Source organism: Vanessa tameamea, chromosome 30 (genome assembly GCF_037043105.1).
Source record: "Vanessa tameamea isolate UH-Manoa-2023 chromosome 30, ilVanTame1 primary haplotype, whole genome shotgun sequence".
Lineage (NCBI taxonomy): Eukaryota > Metazoa > Arthropoda > Insecta > Lepidoptera > Nymphalidae > Vanessa > Vanessa tameamea.
This window is the reverse complement of record NC_087338.1, coordinates 5,698,376-5,720,022: the sequence shown is the minus strand read 5'-3', so window position 1 is coordinate 5,720,022 and position 21,647 is coordinate 5,698,376. Positions and strand designations below refer to the sequence as shown.

General features: G+C 33.2%; 2 protein-coding genes across 3 annotated transcripts in view; both read left to right on the top strand.

Moving 5' to 3' along the window:
* The first annotated feature begins 215 nt into the window (after positions 1-215).
* Positions 216-11,318, top strand: LOC113391552 (uncharacterized). Its single transcript, XM_026627545.2, has 9 exons — positions 216-586; positions 1,403-5,097; positions 5,487-5,667; positions 6,188-6,395; positions 6,489-6,595; positions 6,896-6,997; positions 7,964-8,153; positions 8,683-8,779; positions 9,468-11,318. Exons 1-9 carry the CDS (start codon positions 323-325, stop codon positions 10,510-10,512), a joined length of 5,889 nt encoding a protein of 1,962 aa, XP_026483330.2. The 5' UTR covers positions 216-322; the 3' UTR covers positions 10,513-11,318.
* A 1,082-nt stretch (positions 11,319-12,400) lies between these two features.
* The window catches only part of Glys (Glycogen synthase), a 32,609-nt gene continuing 23,362 nt past the window's right edge, over positions 12,401-21,647 (top strand). Inside the window, exon 1 of one of the 2 annotated variants that reach the window (XM_064219991.1) lies at positions 12,401-12,629. The gene's annotated coding sequence lies outside the window, so the exon portion shown is untranslated. The remainder of the gene's footprint in view (positions 12,630-21,647) is intronic. The other variant, XM_026627549.2, reaches the window with a different exon arrangement.

The window sequence follows — 21,647 nt, the reverse complement described above, 5'->3', positions numbered from 1 at the left end:
TTAATTATGTATAATAAAAGAATGTAACTTTTTTTAAATTGTAATTTCAAAATTTTTATATAGTATTAATAACCAAGTAGACAAAAATAAAATCATAAATAAATATTAGTTAATTCTAGAAATATGTTTTTATCATATTTAAACTTAATAGTGTGGCAGAGGTAGTACATTAACATAAAACGAAACATATTATTTTATAATTTTTAGACATCTGTTTACAATATAAATTAATTAAGTTTAAAGTCAGACAGACAAAATAACAAAGAATTATTGTATTAATTTTTTATTTAATTGCGATTAACTTTTATTTTTATGTGTTGTAATGGGTAGCAATGAAGCTAATATTTTCGCAAATACTTTAAAAAAACATGTTAAAACAACATCTGCCTTGTACAGTGATAATAAAATTGTTATTCAAAACACAAGCAAAGAATATAAAGTTCAAGATGTATTAATGAATATTTCCAAGCAAATAAAGGCGTTTCAAAATGCAGACACCTTTGGGAAAAGTAGTAGCAGTCGAATACATTTAGATATGCATAAAACGAGTAATTTCCTACCCATAACAATGATATCACCTGAACAAGTAAGCTTTAATTGTAATCGATTGAATGTATTTGCGAGATGATGATGGAATGATTTAATTTTACTTGGTGGTAGGGCTTTATGCAAGCCTGGGTAGGTCCAACCACTCATCACATATTCTACTGTCAAGCAATATTTAGCAATGTCGTGTTCCAATGTAAAGGGTGAGTGAGAGAGTGTGATTACAGGCACAAGGGACAGAACATCTTAGTTCCCTAGATAAGTGGTGGTGGATGATATTAGGAATGATTAAAATAATGAGCAACATTGTTGACTTACCATCAGTGGTATATTACCTGCCAGCCTACCAAATTTTATACAAAATAATATCAAAAAATTATTATAAATGCATATGATTATTTATTCTTTATTTGACTGCTTTGGTCTTGTGACTAGCTGGTAAGGCTGTAGATCTCGAAGGCCCTGCATTAAAACCGTAGATTAATAAAAAAAATATTTCACTGTAGGTTCATATTCTTGCAATCGTCATTGAATCATCACGTGCTTCATTTGTATTTATAATTCATCTTACACGTTATGGTGAAGGAAAACATTTTTATATATCTGTCATTTGGGTATTTGGGACTGGAGCTGCACTTGCAGCAGAAATAGTTCTAAACCTTTTCCTTTAGAGCTGGCCGTAAGAAATGTGATGTTAAAAATATTGTAATTATGTGTTTTTATCCAAGTTTGTCTATGTATGTTTGCTATCAGCAATGAGCTATTTACAGCAATGTTTATTGTAATATGTGTATTTTTATTTCGATATATAAAATAAAACAGTTACTTATAAAAAAAATTGTTTTATTTGTTCCAGAAATCAGAACAAATTCAGACGAGTACATTTGATACACAATGTGTATTAGATACACAACTCATCAATATTATAGAAGATGCTGAAGCACTAATAGACGTACAAAAAGATATGACACAAGAATTTGATAATTCATTTAATAATTTAGATAGTAAAATCCATAAAGATGTGAATTCACAAAAAAACAATAAAGACACTGATGATAAGAATTCTAAAGACTTTAAAGAAACAATGAATGAAACTAGTTCCCTTAGAATAGATTGTGATAATTCTCTTAATACCCTCAGTTTAAGATTTCATGATAAATGTGAAACTATTACCAAAAATATTGAAGATAAAGAAGCTGAAATAATAGAATTAAATATAAATGATGTTGAACAACATGATGAACATATACCGAGAAGCTTAATAATAACTAAAAATAATTCTCCTATTCTTAAATCAAGAACACCACCTTTAGTGTACAAATTGGAATCATTTGAAAAATTTGAAACAATAGCAGTTCCTGTCATAAATAATAATGTTGATTTTGATGTTGCCAAGAGATTGATTAATTCACAAATTATAAACAGTGAACTGTTCATACAAACACATGCAGAGCCTGTTTTAGGTGACCGAGACAAATCGCCCAGTCCCATTTTAAGTATATGCAATAAATCTCATAAAGTTACATGCAAAGATTTCAATAAAAGTAAAATAAAATACACTTCATTTATTGAAGATGAATTACTATTTAGTAGTGAGGAGGAAGATAATTTTAAGAATGATTTTGAAGAGTTACCACTGACTTGTGCCTTGGAGAAATCATTTTATAATCAACATGACGTTTTAGATAAGACAATGTATGTTGGCTTTCAAACTGCTAGCAATAAGTCTATACAAGTACATTCAGATTCATACAGTAAAGCTAAAAGTATCTTAGATAATGTTAAAAGTCAGGAAGTAGATTATTCCCTTTCAAAACTTGTGGAAAATATTGAAAGTAGCTCTAAATGTAATAACAATATAGTTAATAATAAGGATGATGAATGTAAGTTACAAGATATAGAAAAAAATCAGTGTCATAATAAGGTTATAAGTCCAATTAGTTTTAAGACAGGAAGTGGTAAAGACATTAAAATATCTGAGGCAGCTCTAATGAAAAGCAAAAGAATGTTTGAGGAAGTATTAGAAGCTGCTACAGCTACAGATATGCTCAATTCTAATGCAAACAATAATATATCTCGTAAAAAAAAAGTTAATTTATCAGAAAATACACTAAATGTCTGTAAAAATAACGCAGAATTAAACCTTGGTGCAGAAGATTGTGAAATGTATGCAGGACTAGATGAAATTGGACTTTTAAATGAATTGGTTAATATTGATGAACACATCATGAATGAGTTCGAGAGTAATTTCACTGTCATTGATAAAGACAAAGATGATAACAATAAATCACTAGATGAAACAGCTACGAATGCTATAAAAACGAATAATAATAAAAAAGTTGTTACTGAAAAACCTTTTGTTGGTTTCAAAACTGCAAATAATAAAAAAATCAAAATATCGGAACAAGGTTTAGCTAAAACAAGAAATATTTTCGAAGATATAAATTTAACTGACTTAGAAAAACCTTCTAGTGATTCCAACACTGAGAAATTTGACTCATATATGGATCAACCAACAACAAGTAAAAATTTTATAGGTTTTAGAACAGCTACTAATAAAAGAATAGAAGTATCTCCACTGGCGCTCGCTAAAACTAGAAATATTTTTGATAATATAGATGACGAAAATTTTAATAAAATAGATACAACTAAAGAATTGTCAGTAAATAGGAACAAAAATAAAACAGAAGTTGCTCTGAATAAAAACAATCTCACAAATTTTAATAACAGACGTGGTGGGTTCGTTAATCCTTTTCCATCTCCTAAGACTAATAATGAAATTTTTAATTCAATCAACGTGAATCATGATCTCAAACAACAAATACCTACATTCACTGGTTTCCAAACCGCAAGTAATAAACCAGTTCAAATATCTTCAGAGGCTTTAGCTAAATCGGAGAAAATTTTCAAAGAGATAATGTCCGTGCAAAGTGATAAAGAATCTTATAAAGAAGACAAGAGCCCTGTTAGGGATACTAGCTTTGGAAATAAAAAGGAAAGTCATAGTACGAAACATGACTTAGTTAGGTCGCAAGAAAATGCTAGCGATATTAACGAAGATAGTTTTAAAGATATAAGTAACGATCGAGGTAAATTATTTAATAATTATCAAGATTCTTCGTGCAACCTGAATACAAAAATGCAAGGCTTTAAAACTGCAAGTAACAAAACAGTTCCAATATCTGATGAAGCTTTAGCTAAAACTAACAGCATTTTTCAGGATATATTTAATACGGAACCTAGAACTTATAATGGAGATATCATCATTGAAGATAAACAAACATTTGATTCAATTAATAAAGGTTTTACAACTGCTAGCGATAAACCAGTTTCGAAAACCGAAGCAGCGTTAACTAAGAGTAAAGAGATATTTAAAAATTATGAAACGTGTGAACATCAAACTAGTGCAGTATTTGAAGGATTCAAAACGGCCAGTAATAAGGTAGTTCAAATCTCCAAAACTGCTCTCGCTAAGACGAGAAAAATATTCCAAGATATTGATGTAGCTGACGAAACACAAACAAAACAAGAAGTTGTATTTATTGGTTTTCAAACAGGTAATAATAAAACTGTTAAAATATCAAAAGAAGCATTATTAAAAAGTAAACAGTTATTTGAAGACATTGATCTAAATCAAGATAGGTTTTATGAAAATAAAACTAACCTTCATATGAAAACTAATGCGGACAAGTTTGGTTTTAAAACTGCAAACGAGAAACATGTAAATATACCCGAAGAATCATTAAGACTTTGCCAAGAAATGTTTAATGGTAAACCACAAAATAAAACTATTAATCCAGAAGTGAAAAAAGGCAATACAACACTTGACAATGATCAATTAAATATTGACGAAATAATGAATACCGAAGTTATAAAGAACTTAGAACAGACGTTATATACAGAAGATTTTTCTAAAGAAACATCACCAATAAATAAACGATCTGGTAGTCCGATATTATCTTGTCCTAGAGCTAAAAAGAGAAGAAAATTTAAGACGCCTCAAACTATACACAAAATTAACGTACCCAGCAATTCTGTAACAGAACGACCACTAATTACTTACACCTTTGATGAAAATTATAAGAAAAACAAAAAATACAAACTAAAAAACATACAAGAGATTGAATTGAGTAATTCCAATAATGTTAACATAGATCCGTATATTTTAAACTTCAAATTTGATTCGATACTTGACATCAAATTTGGCGGGAAACGAAACGACATTGACAGTGACATCTGGACAACAGATAAAATAATAAAAAAGTTCACAGAGTCGGTAAACAGAAAGATAGTGCCTGACGGTTGGATAGAAAATCATTTGAAATTGGTCATTTGGAAATTATTATCATACGAAATTCGTTTTCCGAATTGTATGAATAATACATGCACGGTAAAGAATGTTCTACACCAATTGAAATATCGATATAATAGAGAGTTGTTTAATGTTGAGAGACCAGCGTTAAGGAAGGTATTGGAAAAGGACGAGCTGGCTTCTAAATTAATGGTGTTAAAAGTGCTTGGATTATACGTTGACGGCGTATATGTTGATAGGTATGTGATAAATTATATTTCATAGCAGGAGAAGCAGAATAATCTTTTGCACTACAAACAGTTCTTGATTAATATATCTCTATTTATTATAATACAACACTATTACACTTAACTATTTATATAGTACATTTTAATTTTACTTACAAAGTTCCGTTAGCAACTTTGCGAACATTAAAAAAACAATTTTTAACCACAGATTTTATAGATCTCTACCAATAAATTCATGTCAATTCAAGGTCAACGTTGTTTATTTATCTTTATTTCTGTTATCGGAATTTTCTTAAGCTTAAACAGGAAGGGGAACAAGATGATTTACTGTTAGGCAGTCTCCAGGGTTTTCGTTGTTCAATGGCGTTACTCGGTTCTAATTCTCTCTTTAAAATTTACAGTGTTACGAACCAAATGCAAAACATAGAACTGTTACTTACTGACGGTTGGTACTGTATTAAGACGTGTGCTGACAGAATGATTGATACATTAATATCTGCTGGGAAAATTATTGTGGGTACAAAATTGGCGTTATACGGTGCTGAGTTGATGAATTGTGAACAGGGGGTGTCACCTTGGGAGGTGAGAATTTATGTGATCTTGGTTTATATACCAGATATAGCTTATTCATATCTAGCGACAGATGCTGAGGTTCTGGATTTGAAGCTCAGGCTGAACCGATAGATTAATATTAGGTTATTCTCTGGAAAAATTCTCAGTAGCAGTCTGGAGTTTAGAAGTTGGAATTACACTCCCGTGCCTCGGAGAGAACATAAAACGCATTTGCAGTCCCATTGTGAGGGAATACAGAGTTCATGCTGGGGCACTATAAAATGTCGTACATAGTTGGCTAGGCTCCCTTGAGATTGGCCGCCGTAGCTGATTAGGTTTTATTGGATGGCACTTCTTCACTGCCGAAAACTACATGGTACACCACTCATATTCCTCTTAAGATGGAGGGTATGACTTGGATAAAAATCTGGTGAAATTCAATCGACAAATGACCTCCCAAAAATTTTCTTAAATGACGAGCATTGTTAGCAATTATAAAACAAATCAAGCTCATGATAATTATATTCTACTTTAGTTTTTCTAATTTTAGGATACATCTTCGATACGTCTCAAGATATCCGGCAATTCGACACGGCGCGCTAAATGGGACGCGAGGCTCGGTTTCCATGGAAACGGCGCCATCTTGGCTCGCTTGTCAGCTGTCAGGCCGGAGGGCGGGAAAATTTCGCGGGTCCGCGTCTTCGTGACTAGAGTGTATCCTACACTGTATATCGAGAAGTTTGCAGATGGCAGCACTGGTGACTATTAATATTTATTTTGAAACGTGCCCTTGAGTGCTAATATGTGAAATAGTCATGAATAGTGTATTAACTTTTATAAAATAATTGCAGTTACCCGCTCAGAACGCTTGGAACATCTCGAACAGATGAAACACGAAACAGAAAGACAGAATCAGATTGAAAAGCTGTATGATGAAATAGAGAAAATGGGTGAACAGGTGAGGAGACTAATTTATTTATATTTTCTTATCAATGTACGAAAATACTGTTATTTTAAGTATTTTTTGGAACGAAATTATTTTACGCGGCTGACGTAAGAAAATAGCGTTACGACCGGACTTTGTTCCGGTTGGAACGGTGAGTGAGCCAGTGTAACTACAGAAACAAGGTCATGTTAGATTTCATGGTTGGCTTATGCTTCATTTCCTTGTAGTATCTATGTGCGCTGGTGATCACTTAGTATCAGCTGGGTGCCCGACAGTCTTTTCGAAAATTGTAAACAGTTTCAATGTTTACAGGAATCTGAAGATTCAGAGGGCTTAGATTCGGATAAGGGGTTAGACACTGGTTCTCAAATATGCAGACTCATGAAGAGAAGTAAAGATTTATCAGGATTTAAGGTAAGGAACTGTTACTGTATTTGTTGTTGAGCGAAAAAAAAATATCATGATCTCATTCTCAACCCCATTTAAATGTCTAATTCAAAAGGTCAAAGATCCTGAGGTCACAGGTTGACTTTGGGACGGACCAAAAATGTATTAGTAAAGGTCTAGAAATTATACATATATAGCAGTGTCAAGATTAGAAGTCGGCTGTCTCATTGCACTCGTTCTTCGGAAAGCACATAAACCGTTTGTCTCGCGCCTAAACACAATAGGGTATTCTATTATTTTTAAAGAAGTAGTTCAAAATGTTTGATTTTCCTCATAAAAAGCCACAAAAAAATTATTTCAGCAAATTAAACACGTTTTCTTGCCATCAAATAAAATTACATTTAAACCTTTTTTATTCCCGCAAAAACGCTATCAGTCATTTCAGTGACGTCACACTGATAAAAACAACGGTCGTGTATGTACCACTGGCACTCGTTCAACGTTAACATCTAGAAGTATTTGGTGTTTCTTGGGAAAATAATGAATTACAATAGTTATCGTTGGTGCGTAATGTAACAAAAACTAGCATTAAAATTCTTGAAAAGTTGTTTACCAAAGTGCCAGATGATACTGAAATTATAGTTTTTCCCTATCTGTCGCCACACCATGGCGGTTTGTGTTATATGTCACGTCGTGATATACAGACCAAAAATTTACGGCTTTTTATTTTAATATAAAAAAATAATAATGCTCTTTTATGACGCAAAATCAAAATAATTAAGTAATTTTAATTTTTATCAAATTTCATAATTCATTTTCAGTTACCCTAAAAGTTACCATATTGTGCATTATAATATAGCCAGATAGCTAGTCTCTATGAGCAAGATCGCTGTGAGCGACACCAGTCAGCAGGACAAAATCGTCATCCACAGCATATTGATAGATATTTGTTGATGAGTTTTTACTAACAGAAACAATAATGAATTATTCAAGGTCAACCTGACAGAATCCCAAACACATCTTCTAGAAGAGCACGCGATGAAAAAACGCGAGAAATTGATACAGAACTTACAGGCGAAGGTTCAGGATATGGTGAAGAAGCGAGGGTTGGATGTCGCCAGAAATGTGGTGCCCTTGCTGAAGATGAGAGTGGCTGATGTGCACAACGACTCTATTTCACAAGGTAACCTAACTAATATTGTAAATGCCAAAATAAGTTTGTTTTTTACTATTGATGTTTGCTTATAATCGATCATCAATTTAATGATACGAGTTATCAGATAAGAACATATGGATGCTAACTCCCAAAGACACCCCCCACCTCAACTTAGTCACATGAAGGCGAAGCGGCGACTAAAAGCTAGTCGAATTGTAAAATTGATTTGTCTGTTTGTAAAAGTATCTCGTTACAGGATTGAATGTGAAGTTATCGCCGGTTCAGAGAGTTTATTTCACAGATAATCTAGACTATATTCCTCAAATTATATGTGTAATAAAAAAATGAAGGCTTAATTGTCGAACAAATTGGAACTTGATATAAAAAGGAAAACAGATTATCTCTGCGGCAAAGGCCCCTGCCAGTACCTTCCGCACTTGTCTGTCCACTGCAAAGGCGATTTATACAATAAAATTTGTATCATCTGTGTGGAACTACAGTTATGTATAATCTATATCTATATAATGTTATATTGTGTAATGCAATGTGGTTTCAGCGATGATAACAGTTTGGAGACCGAACGAGTGCGTGCTGGACCTCATAGCCGAGGGGGCGTGGCTCGATGTCTACAATGTCGTGCCTACCGCTGTGAGGTAATTGTACTCAATAATCGCTCGTATGTTCACTACTCGCAAGTCTGATAAACTATCACAATGGCAGAAAAAAGGAGTGTTTTTAATTAAAAAAAAAAAAAAAAATTGCAACAACACTTTTTAAATTCAAATAATTTTTAAAAACATAAATGGATCAATGAAGAATTAAAACAGTGAGTACGGATACCAAAACAGTTCAATTTTAAATATATTATGTTATATATTTTGAATTCACTAATTTTTATTTGAATAATCGTACTAAAATAATAAACAGCTTCGACCTTGAATTGTCATGACGTCATTGGTTGAGAACTCTTAATCTGCGGTATGCATTATGGAGTTTTGCGTGTCAGCGAAGTTGATATTTGATAGTGGGAACTAAAATTAAAAGTGGATATAAGTACTTACTTCATGGAAGGGCTTTTTGCAAGCACGTTTGGGTAGACACCACCCACTTATCATATTCTACCGCCAGACAGTTTTAATCAGTACTGTTGTATTTCGGTTTGAAGGTTTCGGTGAGTTAGCAGGTACAAGGGACATCTAAATACTCAAGGTTGGTGGCGTATTGTTCCGTGTCTCTGGGCGTACGTAAATTGATTGGTCCCGTGTTTGAACTCACTCCGCGTGTCAGACGAGAAAGTGTTTGAGGATTCTAATTAAAATTATATGTTTTGTTTTGTTACAGATTTTCCGAGGTACAAATATCAGCTGGTAGGCAATCCATATTCCAATCATCAAAATTCAATAAAAATAAAACGAAAACGTACATAGATACCCTTAGAAGAAAATGTCTTCCCATAAAGGACCTCCAATACATAACGACTACAGATAATAATGAAATAGACACGTTCGGTTTGATTTTTCTTATCGAACCACCGACGAATCAGTTTCAAAATATATATCTAACGGACGAAAGTAAAAATATAATATCAATAAATTTCTGGGGAGGCATCAAAAAGTTTGGCTTCGAAAATATTTTAGACGCAGGTCAGATTGTTGCGTGTCTGAATTTACAGAAGCGAACTGGCAACACTAGGAAAGAAATTGCGCAGTACCGAGCGACGGAGTTTTCACATTTCACGAGAACTTGTAAAATTGATTTTATCCGGAAAATGACGGAGGACCTTTTCAAGAAATTCATTACTATTGATAAGAAAAAGTTTATGAACGATTGTGTTGCTATTAAAAATAATTTTATTAATTTTAAATATGGAAACATTGAAAATGTTACGCCGTACAGATTCAATAATAGTGATTATAATGTATCTAGGAATAGATTGTTCATTGAATCGCCACTCGCTCAAAAGGTAGATATTAATTTGAACCTTAGCGGCTTAGACTTTGAGTCGACTTTTAAACAAACGGATACACAAAACTTATCTCCTAAAGAGCTAGCGAGGAAGAGAAAAGTAAACGAGAAAATTGCTAAACTTAAAATGTACGGTGAACCCCCGCCACTAAGTTCAATACATATAATAAACAAATCCAACTCAATCAAACCTTACAAAAGTCCTCTTATAACAAAAAGTGACATTTCAATCAATGTTGCCAGTGCTACAAAATTGCCTGAAAATATGGAAATTAATTCTAGTCCAGTGTTGATAAACAGAACTTATGTTAAGTGCATAAATCCGGTGAAATTAAACTTTGCAGATGAAGATAAGGATGGTAACACTACGGATCCTTTCGCTGAAGAATTTGACTGTAGTCCACCTTTAAGTTTGGAGTGAAACTTCATACATGCAATTAAGAGTTGGTATATTGTAATGTCGAGATTGCCGTTAGAACGCGTGGATCTTAACCAATGATTGTGAACGTTGATAGAATCATTGGTTCAATTCAATATACTTAATATGTGTTATTTTTTTTATGATATCGGTAGGCAGACGAGCAAATAGGCCACCTGATGGTAAGTAGTCACCACCGCCCATAAACGTTAGCGCTGTAAGAAATATTAACCATTCCTTACATCGCCAATGCGCCACAAACCTGGGGAGCTATGATGTTATGTCCCTTGTGCCAGTTACACTGGCCCACTCACCCTTCAAACCGGAATACAAAAACACTGGGTACTGCTGTTTGGCGGTAGAATATCTGATGAGCGGGTGGTACTTATCAAAACGGGCTTGCACAAAGCCCTACCACCAAGTAAACCTTTGGCTAACTAACATTGGTAAATCTTAATATTTCAGTAATATATCCTCAACTACCTCGTAGATATAAGGCATAAAATCCTGATATACAAGGACACTGTCCGATCACATTATAAGAGTTAGGATATAATGTGTTCGAATACTGCATTATAATATTACTATCTGTGAAGTTTGCTAGTCTTTGAGATTGGCTATGGCAAGCAAAATTCGACTTTACTGTGTTAATCTGCTTTGTAGATAAACAAAAGCCGCCATGTTAAGCTTTATTAATAACTTTTAACGTTATTATTGATTACTTGTATACGGAAATTATTGTATTTTTAAAGATATTTGTTGTTTTTTAAATGTATAGATATGAAAATTGTTAATAAAATGTTTAATTGCCTGTTTTTTTTCATAACTGCCCCGCAAGGATTCGTCCTCAGCGGGCTGAGTTTGCTTGATCCTTGGTAAACAGATTATAGGTAATCAGTGTAAAAAAGTAGCTTATGTCTTTCCTTGGGGTTTAACTTAGCTTTCTATTATCATATAAAACATTTCGCGCTTTGAATAATCACTGTTTGACTGAACTGAACTGCAGTCCGTACACCTCGCTTTAGTGTGGCTTCGTCATTCAATAAATGCGGTCGCGTACGGAGCTGCGCTAATAATTCGAAGATCCATATCAAAGTATGAATTTGGACTTGAATAAAAATTTAATAGTCAAGTTACATTACTTGTTTTTCGAGTGATTATAATATATACCTATCTATCTATATTAATATTATAATTATGATTGCTTTCTCATCGCTCTGTCTCTTTCATAGCCATACCGTTGGGCGCAATGTGATGAAATTTGGTACGTTAAGTTTAAGCCTCAAGAAAGGACAGACTATTTATGTCTACCACTCAACGACTGATCCCTGAAACTCGAGCAAAAGAACGGGCGACAACCAGTATAAAATATATTTTGAAATTTAAAGACGACGACATTCTACAAGCTGTAGAATTTATAGAGAGGACATATTGTTACACTACGTTGAACGAAAAGCGTAAGCGTGCCGTAAAATGTAATTATATTACTGAATATCTAGCACGACATAAATATACAATGTATTTATGTATAAAATATATATATTTATATTATAGCTCTATTGTTGTCAACCGTTCCATTTAACTCAAAAACCAAATTACAAAACGTAAATATATGCAAATATAATAATCATAATTTATAACTCAAGTTAAGTCAACAAGTCAGATAGTACTCATTTCATAGCTTCTTTATATCTAAGTTGCGTAATTAATATAATTAACATAATATAAATAAAGAAATAAAAATGTCATCATATAAATGAGTCATACTTATTTTATTTTGTATAGACAGTTAAATTAAAGAGCAGTTTCCGTGCATATTTTAGAAATACTTAAATATACATAGCTCGAGCAACACTTTCCCGTCCGTCAAGAGTCAATCCGTAATCTCAAGGTGACCTTCAGATGCACCGAATTTGACGTTTGCTAACCTACAAAAAATTATTTTCGTTTGAATTTTCTACCCGCGTAGACATGTTATATGTATTAAAATTACCGTATATAATTTCGAATCACTGAAACTGTGCGTTGCATTAATCGTGCCACGTGAATTGTGAATTTTTCAGTGATAAGTTACAAGTTTTACCGGTTCGGAACACTTTCCTTTGCTTTCATTTAAATCGGTGAGTTAAATTTTAACATTTTTTACGACCTGTGTCGTTCATTCAATCACCGGCGTGGTTTAAAAATAGTTACACTATCTTCTAGTATTTTATAAACATTGTAACTTTTTTATTTTAATTATTTAACAAGCGTACAAATAATTCAGCTTAAATATTTTTTTTAAATGAATGCATTAGTTATTTCTTTGCAATTTATTTATCTTTAATTATATTTAAGCCTTAGGTATTTAATAGTAGTTATTAAATATAATTTATTGCCCGTAATTTTGTTTAGCTCTATATTAAAAAAGTTTTGTTTGAATTTCTTTAAATGTGATTTATTGATTCATTTTTTGTAACTATTTTCTTATTAATTAGAATTAAAGATTAGTTTAAGAAACATGAAAAAAGAAATGAACTGAAATAAAAATAAATTTATGAATAAAATACTTTAATTTATGATGTAATCGTATCAATTTATGCAAAGTAGTATGTGCATAATTTATTTAAATATGAATCTTTCAAATATATAAAAATATTATATTGCAATAAAATGGGATTGCAATATTATACTGTAATAGAATGGTACACAAACCACCCTCAAATATTTTTGTCTCCTTATAAACACCTTTGTAGAATATTGAGAAAGTTTTAGGACTGATAAGGTAATCCCTAAACTATCTTAGATAGAAAAAAAGTTAAAGTAATGAAACCCATAATTTTTAAAAATCAATTAAAAAAACCCAATGAGTTTCTTTCATCAGGTTTTGCAGAACTAAGGTATCTATTTCTGAACTGGATTTTCAACAGTCAATAACTTATGAATATCTATTTTGACTTTGACAAAAACATTATGCTTTCTGCCAAAAAAAAATACTAACAAAATTAGTTGAAAACAGTCTTATTTATAATATCCATTGTTGCATAATCATCACATAATAATATAATCAAGAAATAAATAATAAATGTCATCTCTTGTAAATCACTAATATTTTTGTTTACAACATATAATCAATTGAATGACGCCTGAAAAACATACTAATATTTTATCTTAAATAATATGATTATTTGAAGAATGGCCGTTGTTTTCATGCACAATGAATTTGGTAAAATTATAGTTCATGCAGATTGCATTTTTATATTGATTTATTTTGTTATATAGTTAGTGTCATGAGTCGTGTCCCTGCACATTACTACACTTTTAAGATCACTTTTAAGAATGAACAAGCCCGGGACACCGAGACTTCATACAATTGGTTTGTCAGTCGATACTTGTCATATATTGGACTCTCGTGTGTCATTCGGCTTTTGTAATTTGGCCAAAAGTGTAAATGCGCGAACTTACCCCCATAACTGCCTATCTGTGCTCACGACTCAGCGTCAAGGGACTTCAGCGTCCCTTATATTGTTTAATATGTCATATTGATAACTTAAATGTAATGTGCCTTACTAACCCTTCAAACCGAAACATGATAATACGAGGTATTACCGTTTAGCAGTAGAATATATGAAGTGAAATTATACATGATGAGGTACCAGACAAGCTTAAATAAAAACCTACTACTGTTAACCTAAACGTAATGTTATGTAAATGTTATTGTATTGATTAAAAAATATAATTAAATACACATTAAATTATCATAATTGTACGATAATTATTGTTCAGTTGCTAACTGCGAGATGTGAGATAGCACAGTAGGGGGAACGATTAACGAGTTTCTGTGAAGATACACATCTTAACAGAAAATTGCACATTCAAAATACAAATAGTAAATTTTGAAGTGCTTAATTTTTTTTTTAGAAAATTTCGTACGGAAGTTTTTATGTGTCTACTTGAAATGGACCTCACGTGTGACTTTAAGACTTTTATGGGTAGTTTTAAGCCCACCCACACATTAGTAAAAACACGCACGTGTCGTACACCCGAACGTATGCATTACGTTTTACGCACGCAAGCGAGAGAGCATGCGTGCGTGTCCATTCACACATAGCTCACACGTGCATACATATGTGATAAGGAAATAAACACGTACAGAATCACACACTAAACATATAGATTTATACATTTTATTGGCATCTTATGTGACCCCTTTGCCCTACACATTATTTTTTCAAATTTAATCGTAATCGCTTCCATAAATAGAATTTAAGTTTAAAATGTAACGTCTATCTGTTTCTATGCAAGTGTATGTTTTTCTCAATTAAAGTTTAGAGATCCCTAAAACTTTTTTAAATTTTTGGTATAGTTTTAGGTTTTGCGTAGTCGTCTACTCTACTAATGTGTACTATGACAACAAAATAAATATCCAATATTGTTGGCATATCAAAGACCCTCAATTTTTCTTTTCGCTCACTTCGATTCTTTGGTCTTTGGAGACTCGACTGGTTAGATTGATATAGAGAACAAAGATCTAGAGCAGTGATTCCCAAAGTGGTCCAGGTGAACCCCCAGGGGTCCACGGGAGACTTGCCGGGGGTCTACGTAGGCGTGAATAAAAAATGGGGGTCCATAAGATGTTAATGGGGGTCCACGAAAATTTATCTGCTTTTGATAGTAAAGAGCAAAAATGTAAGCATAGTTTTTATAAGGGCCTACGTACATTGTTTTAAGTACCTAACTAAGCAGATAATATTTTAATAAGGCAAGCGACTGTTACTTGTCCAAACTTGCGTATTCGATAATACGTACAATTTCGTGTATAGACTTGCAAAGCGCTATCCGCCCGACAATGCTTAATGCTTGTTCAGTCATAAACTTTTTTTTTTCCGTCATCAGTTTGAGAGAATCACTAACAAATTCATACATTTAAATTGCTGAAATACTCGTACGGTTACTAAGGATAGAATTAATAGCACCAATATTAAATAAATTTAAATTTAGTTCATATTTTAGTGTTTCTCTCAAAATGTGGTTACGGACACATGCCAATAGGTGGTCCAGGAGAAAAATAAGTTTGGGAACTACTGGTCTAGAGTCTAGTTGGCAGCCGGGATGGCGTCGCGATCCTCAATCTTTTTAATTTCATCAATGTAATTATACTCTAAGCAACAGCTACAATTAATATTATATAATCTTGGATCCGATGGTAGGCAGTAGATGGTGTAAGCTTGAGCAAATGTCTATGAGCAGATGTGTCTATTCCAACTCCAATAGGACAAAAGACAAATAAACAACATTTGACACCGAATTGCCGCGATATCATTGGTCGAGAGCATGAATAAACTGTGACATTAATTATGGATTTGTGAAAAAATGGCGTTTTGAACGTCGACGAAACTATGGAACTTTGGAATTAAAATTACGAAACGTGCACAATATAGCTGATTTATATTGGAAAATCGTATGGAATGTGTAAATCTTAGGTTTCTTCATCTTCATTGCTGCGTCCATTGGAATAGACCATACGTATCATCAGATGGCCTATTTTTTTTAAATTTACTACATCCACGGGCTCACAGTTGCCCGTGCCTTTTTTACATTTTACTTTTATAAATTTTGGCGTTTTTATATTTCATATTTTTACTGAACATCAGCAGACCTTCGCTGGACTTCGAGCTTGTCGTCTTCGTGGAAGGCGTGACCCACACTGACTTTTTATATATAATTTTTTTCATTTTAATATAATATATACATAATCCATAATAAATAATATACATATAAGTAATTCTTTTGATCCTATTTACTGCAATCCAGGGGGCCAATTTGCTCTTCGGTTTGCCTACTCCGATACGGAAATAAAACAACAGATTTAATTTTAATTATAGGAAGAAATTCGTTTGCAATTCTTTGCTAACAAGTTATTTTTTATTTATTTATTTTATTTGGGAAACAAACAGTAACATAATACACAAATATATGATTAAAAAAGGTAATACAGATACCAATTAAGTTTCCACTTACAAATAATACAGAATTAGAGCAATTTGAATACGACGATATGAATTTAATTTAATATATTAATTATCCAATCTAACCTAATATAAAATCTGAACACATAAGCGTTTAATTAAAATAAAATAATGTTAACAATAATAAATTAGTAGAAATACATCAAATTAATTAAATAAAATAAAATTATCATCTATTAAAAGACAAGATGATAAAAAAGCACGGAGTTAATGCTCGTTGACTTCCAGGCAGGATATATAACATACATATATAATTGTATTTAACTAACATGACTGTATTTTTAGATGTTGAAAAAGAGTAACTACCGAGTTTCTTGACGGTTCTTCTCGGTAGAATCTACATTCCGAACCGGTGGTAGCTTCACTTTAAATAGTTTGTTAAATGACGATTCAAAAGTGCTTGTAAAAACCTACTTAAATAAAGTATATTCTGATTGATTGATATAGATTAAATAGATGTTATTGAGTTTGTAAGTTATGTGTTAAGAACGTCCATGAACTCAACGTGATCGCAAAGCATTGCGTATATTTTTGGAATGAAGTTTGTTACGCGGCTTACAGTGGAGTGAATTGGAAGAAATCGTCACGTAAGGAAAAGGCGTTATGCCTCCAGGCGAGATTTTTTTTTACGCCATCGGTTGGCGGACGAGCATATGGGCCACCTGATGGTAAGTGGTCACCCCCGCCCATAGACAAAGGCGCTGTAAGAAATATTAACCATTCCTTACATCACCTATGCGCCACCAACCTTGGAAACTAAGATGTTATGTCCCTTGTGCCTGTGATTACACTGGCTCACTCACCCTTCTAACCGGAACACAACAATACAGAGTACTGTTATTTGGCGGTAGAATATCTGATGAGTGGGTGGTACCTACCGAGACGGGCTTGCACCTACCACCAAGTGAACCTTAACCCTCTTTCTATTTATCTCCGCCTCTTTCTATTACAAGCGGTTTCGTTTAATGTTATTTAAGCTTATTCCGCAAGGGATTTTAATAAAGATTTTGTCATTGTTATTTAATTATTCTTAAATGTTGTTAATTTGTTTAATTATGTCTGTTATTTAATACATAATACGTATATGGTGAAAGCAACTTCGTTCCAACCGGATGACCCGCGACCTTTTTTTCTATAGTGTTATATTAGTACTAGCGACCCGCCCCGGCTTCGCTCGGGTGCCATACTGATACTAAATATACTAAATGTCTTACAGTTTTATACCAAAGCAACATGTTTTGAAAATTCTGTCTGTCAAAAATAAACAAATATAATAATATACATACATAATCAGCCTGTAAATTTCCCACTGCTGGGCTAAGGCCTCCTCTCCCGTTGAGGAGAAGGTATGGAGCATATTCCACCACGTTGCTCCAATGCGGGTTGGTGGAATACACATGTGGCAGAATTTCGTTGAAATTACACACGTGCAGGTTTCCTCACGATGTTTTCCTTCACCGCCGAGCACGAGATGAATTATAAACACAAATTAAGCACATGAAAATTCAGTGGTGCCTGCCTGGGTTTGAACCCGAAATCATCGGTTAAGATGCACGCGTTCTAATCACTGGGCCAAAAGAACGTGTTTATTTTCGACATCACTTCAGAAACCTCTAAAATTATCAGTGTTTCTCTAATGTATTGTGTATGTATTATACGTATAAACCTTCCTCTTGAATCAATCTATCTATTAAAAAAACCCGCATCAAAATCCGTTGTGTAATTTTAAAGATCTAAACATACATATGGACAGACAGCGGTAAGCGACTTTGTTTTATACAAAGCGCTAGAGTTTGTATAAAGATTTTTTTTTTTTAAATTGGTAGATTTATTGAAGTATCCTTAAATCGTGAATGCGGCACCAGTCTTGGGAACTAAGATGTCATAGCCCTTGTGTCTGTAGTTACATCGGAACACAATAATACAAAGTTAAGACACTAAGTTCAGCAAATGACCAGCAGAACTCGGCTTGCGTCCTGTATATATACAAACAGAGGATCCTATTAAAAATCTCCAAGGAAAATTAAATATTAATCGAATTTTCTTCAGAAAAACGGTGCCGAAAACTATAACGTAAACCAACATCCATTTTTATGTATATAAGATAATATCAGGTCAATGACAAGAAGTATATATGTCAATTAATTGATATGGAATCAATGTCGATAGGCGAATTAATATATAATAAGAAAATTATTATTATAAACTTGAGAATCACAAATCGAAGAGACTGGCAATAGACTGAAGAGGAGAAGAAGAAAATAATTATTTTTAACTTTCAAAAGAACTTTCAAAAAATCTTTATTAAATATATAATCAAACAAATCAAACCAAATATACTTTATCAAAGCACGCTTTTACAACTTTTGAACTATACTAAGCGTAAACCACTGGTTCGGAATGTCGAACTGAGAGGAATCATCAAGAAAATCTTGAGATACAAAGTTATGTCAGTTAAATTTATTTATATTTGTAGATACATTTAAGCATTAAGCTTTCTTAGCAATTCTTCAAACGAAATCGGTGAGATTGTGTTTTTTTGTTTACAATATTTGATTATTTGAAGCCACTTGGGTGATCGTGTCATTCCCAACGTTCGTTATCATGTCGTCGTTAGTTTTATTGTAACCTTGAGCACTCAAATGTTTTTACTGATTGCTTTCTAGATTATAATTGAATATTTTAAGACCCCTTGTAGTTTATTGTCTAAAATATGATCTGGATTAATGTAACCCTCATGTTTAACATTACAAATCTGAAAATATATATGTTACTGTAAAAGCTCGAACCACGGTAAATCTTACGATTTTCCAGTAATTACTTGGTGGTAGGGCTTTGTGCAAGCCCGTCTGGGTAGGTACCACCCACTCATCAGATATTCTACCGCCAAATAACAGTAATTTTGTATTGTTGTCTTCCGGTTAGAATGGTGAGTGAGTCAGTATAATCACAGGCACAAGGGACATAACATCTTAGTTCCCAAGGTTGGTGGCGCATAGGTGATGTAAGGAATGGTTAATATTTCTTACAGCACCTTTGTCTATGGGCTGTGGTGACCACTTACCATCAGGTGGCTCATATGCTCGTTTGCCAATCAATTCCATTAAAAAAAAAACGTAAAATATAACATTTACGGATTATGATTGGTCCATAAAACTTTGGGATTCGAACTTTTACCATCATTCACTCGTTAAATCTTAGGATTCACATGTTAGGTTAGGTTAGGTTGGAATGGTAAAAGTCCGAAAAAGTCGTCCCTTTATAATAAATACTTACATTTACCAACTCATGTCGGTAAATCTTAGATTTTACTGGAAAATCTTAAGATTTAACTTAGTTCGAGCTTTTACAGTATCATATACACTATTATAATATAATTATACATGAAATCGAGATTTTTTATCTTCTAAATCCAATTGGTCATGTCTGAAATATATAACAGATTAGGAAGCTTCATGTCGTGAACTGTCATGAGCATTTTTTTTAAATTTGCAATGATTACGCTTGATAACGATCTAATGATAAGTTCTGATTGAGTCTTGTCTAGAAGATTGTTCGGACAATAAGGAATTAGATGCTGGAAGATCATTACACATTATCGCTCTGCGTTAAAGAAACGAAGAAGAATAATGCTCTTTGCGACGGCTGTCATACTCTGGTTGTGTACTCTACGAAAGAACCGATAGGCAGGCTACTTTGCGACTATGTTCCAAACTGTGGAATTTGGTTTGCGTCTTAGAATTTTCACCGATAACACACTTTCTCAGCGCGGCGATTCACCGAGTTCTCTCTCCTCGAGTTTCTGTTGTTGTTGATTTTTGGCTGCGGCAACCCACAAGTGATCTGAGTTTGATCTGCGTGGATTATATGGACCTTATACATTCCTCTTTAACAAATCAAAGTTGAAACAAAATTTAATACAACTGTAATGGCTTGTACCGTGAACAGGAAGAGTTGTAGTGATGTTGTGATATCAGGATGGGCGTTGGTGAATTGGCGGTAAGCCAATGTCTACGAGCATTGGTGTCCAGTTACCATCAGGACCACTTGTCCGTTAATTTCCTTATTTTTAACAAATAATTCTTAGATAGCTTTTTTAATTTCAACTGTCAAGCAGAAATACTTTGTATGTTTGTGTTTCGGTTTTAAGAATGAGTAACTGTTTAGGCACAAGGGACATAATAACTTAGTTCTCAAGGTCGTTAGCGCATTGGACATGTAAGGAATGATTAATGCTACTTACAGCGTCAATGTCTATGGTTGGTGGTGACCTCTTACCACCGGGTGGCTCATTTGCCAGGCCGCCAACATCTATACATATAATAAAATTGGAGTGTCTGTTTCTAATATTAAAATAATCACTTTGTACTAAATGCATATGTATGTATACGTGGTACATATCCCAGAATAACATCTTTCTCTCTGTCTGTCAGTTTGTTTGTCCGGCTAATCTCTGGAACGACGGGACGGGACTTTCATTGGCCGATAGCTGATGTAATAAGGAGTAACTTAGGCTACAACAATAACGTTTCTGTTAAATTCAAATACGCAATGTAGTCGCGGGCACAGCTAGTATTTCATAAAGATAAGGATAGAAAAGACACGAAGCGAACTGATCGGCCTGGTTTAATGATAAAAATACGGTTCGTTAATCATCTCAATACGGAAGCAACGACATTAGTACCAATGACTCTATATTTGTCTCGAAATGGAATAGATTCACGACGATACGATATTTATTTCGGGTTATAATTAATGTATCTTCGCACAAATTTAATTTCATCAATAAAAGGAACTAACTTATACTCAATTCTAAAGCCAAATAAACGACATTTGACAGAAAATTGATGCGATATTATTGGTCCAGAGCTTGATTAATCGTATGATATTCACTGTGGATTTGCGTAAAAATGGTAATTTGACAGTCGACGAAACTGTTATCGGAATTTAATTGTGAAATAAGTGTTTAAGTGCAATAGTGTTGTATTATAGATATATTAATCGTAAAATCTCAGTAGTGCACAATATAGCTGAGTTATTAGCAAGTCGCATGAAATACCTAAATCTAAGGTTTGTTTATCTTTTTTCCTACTTCCATTGGAATAGGCTGTACACTTATAACGACTCTAC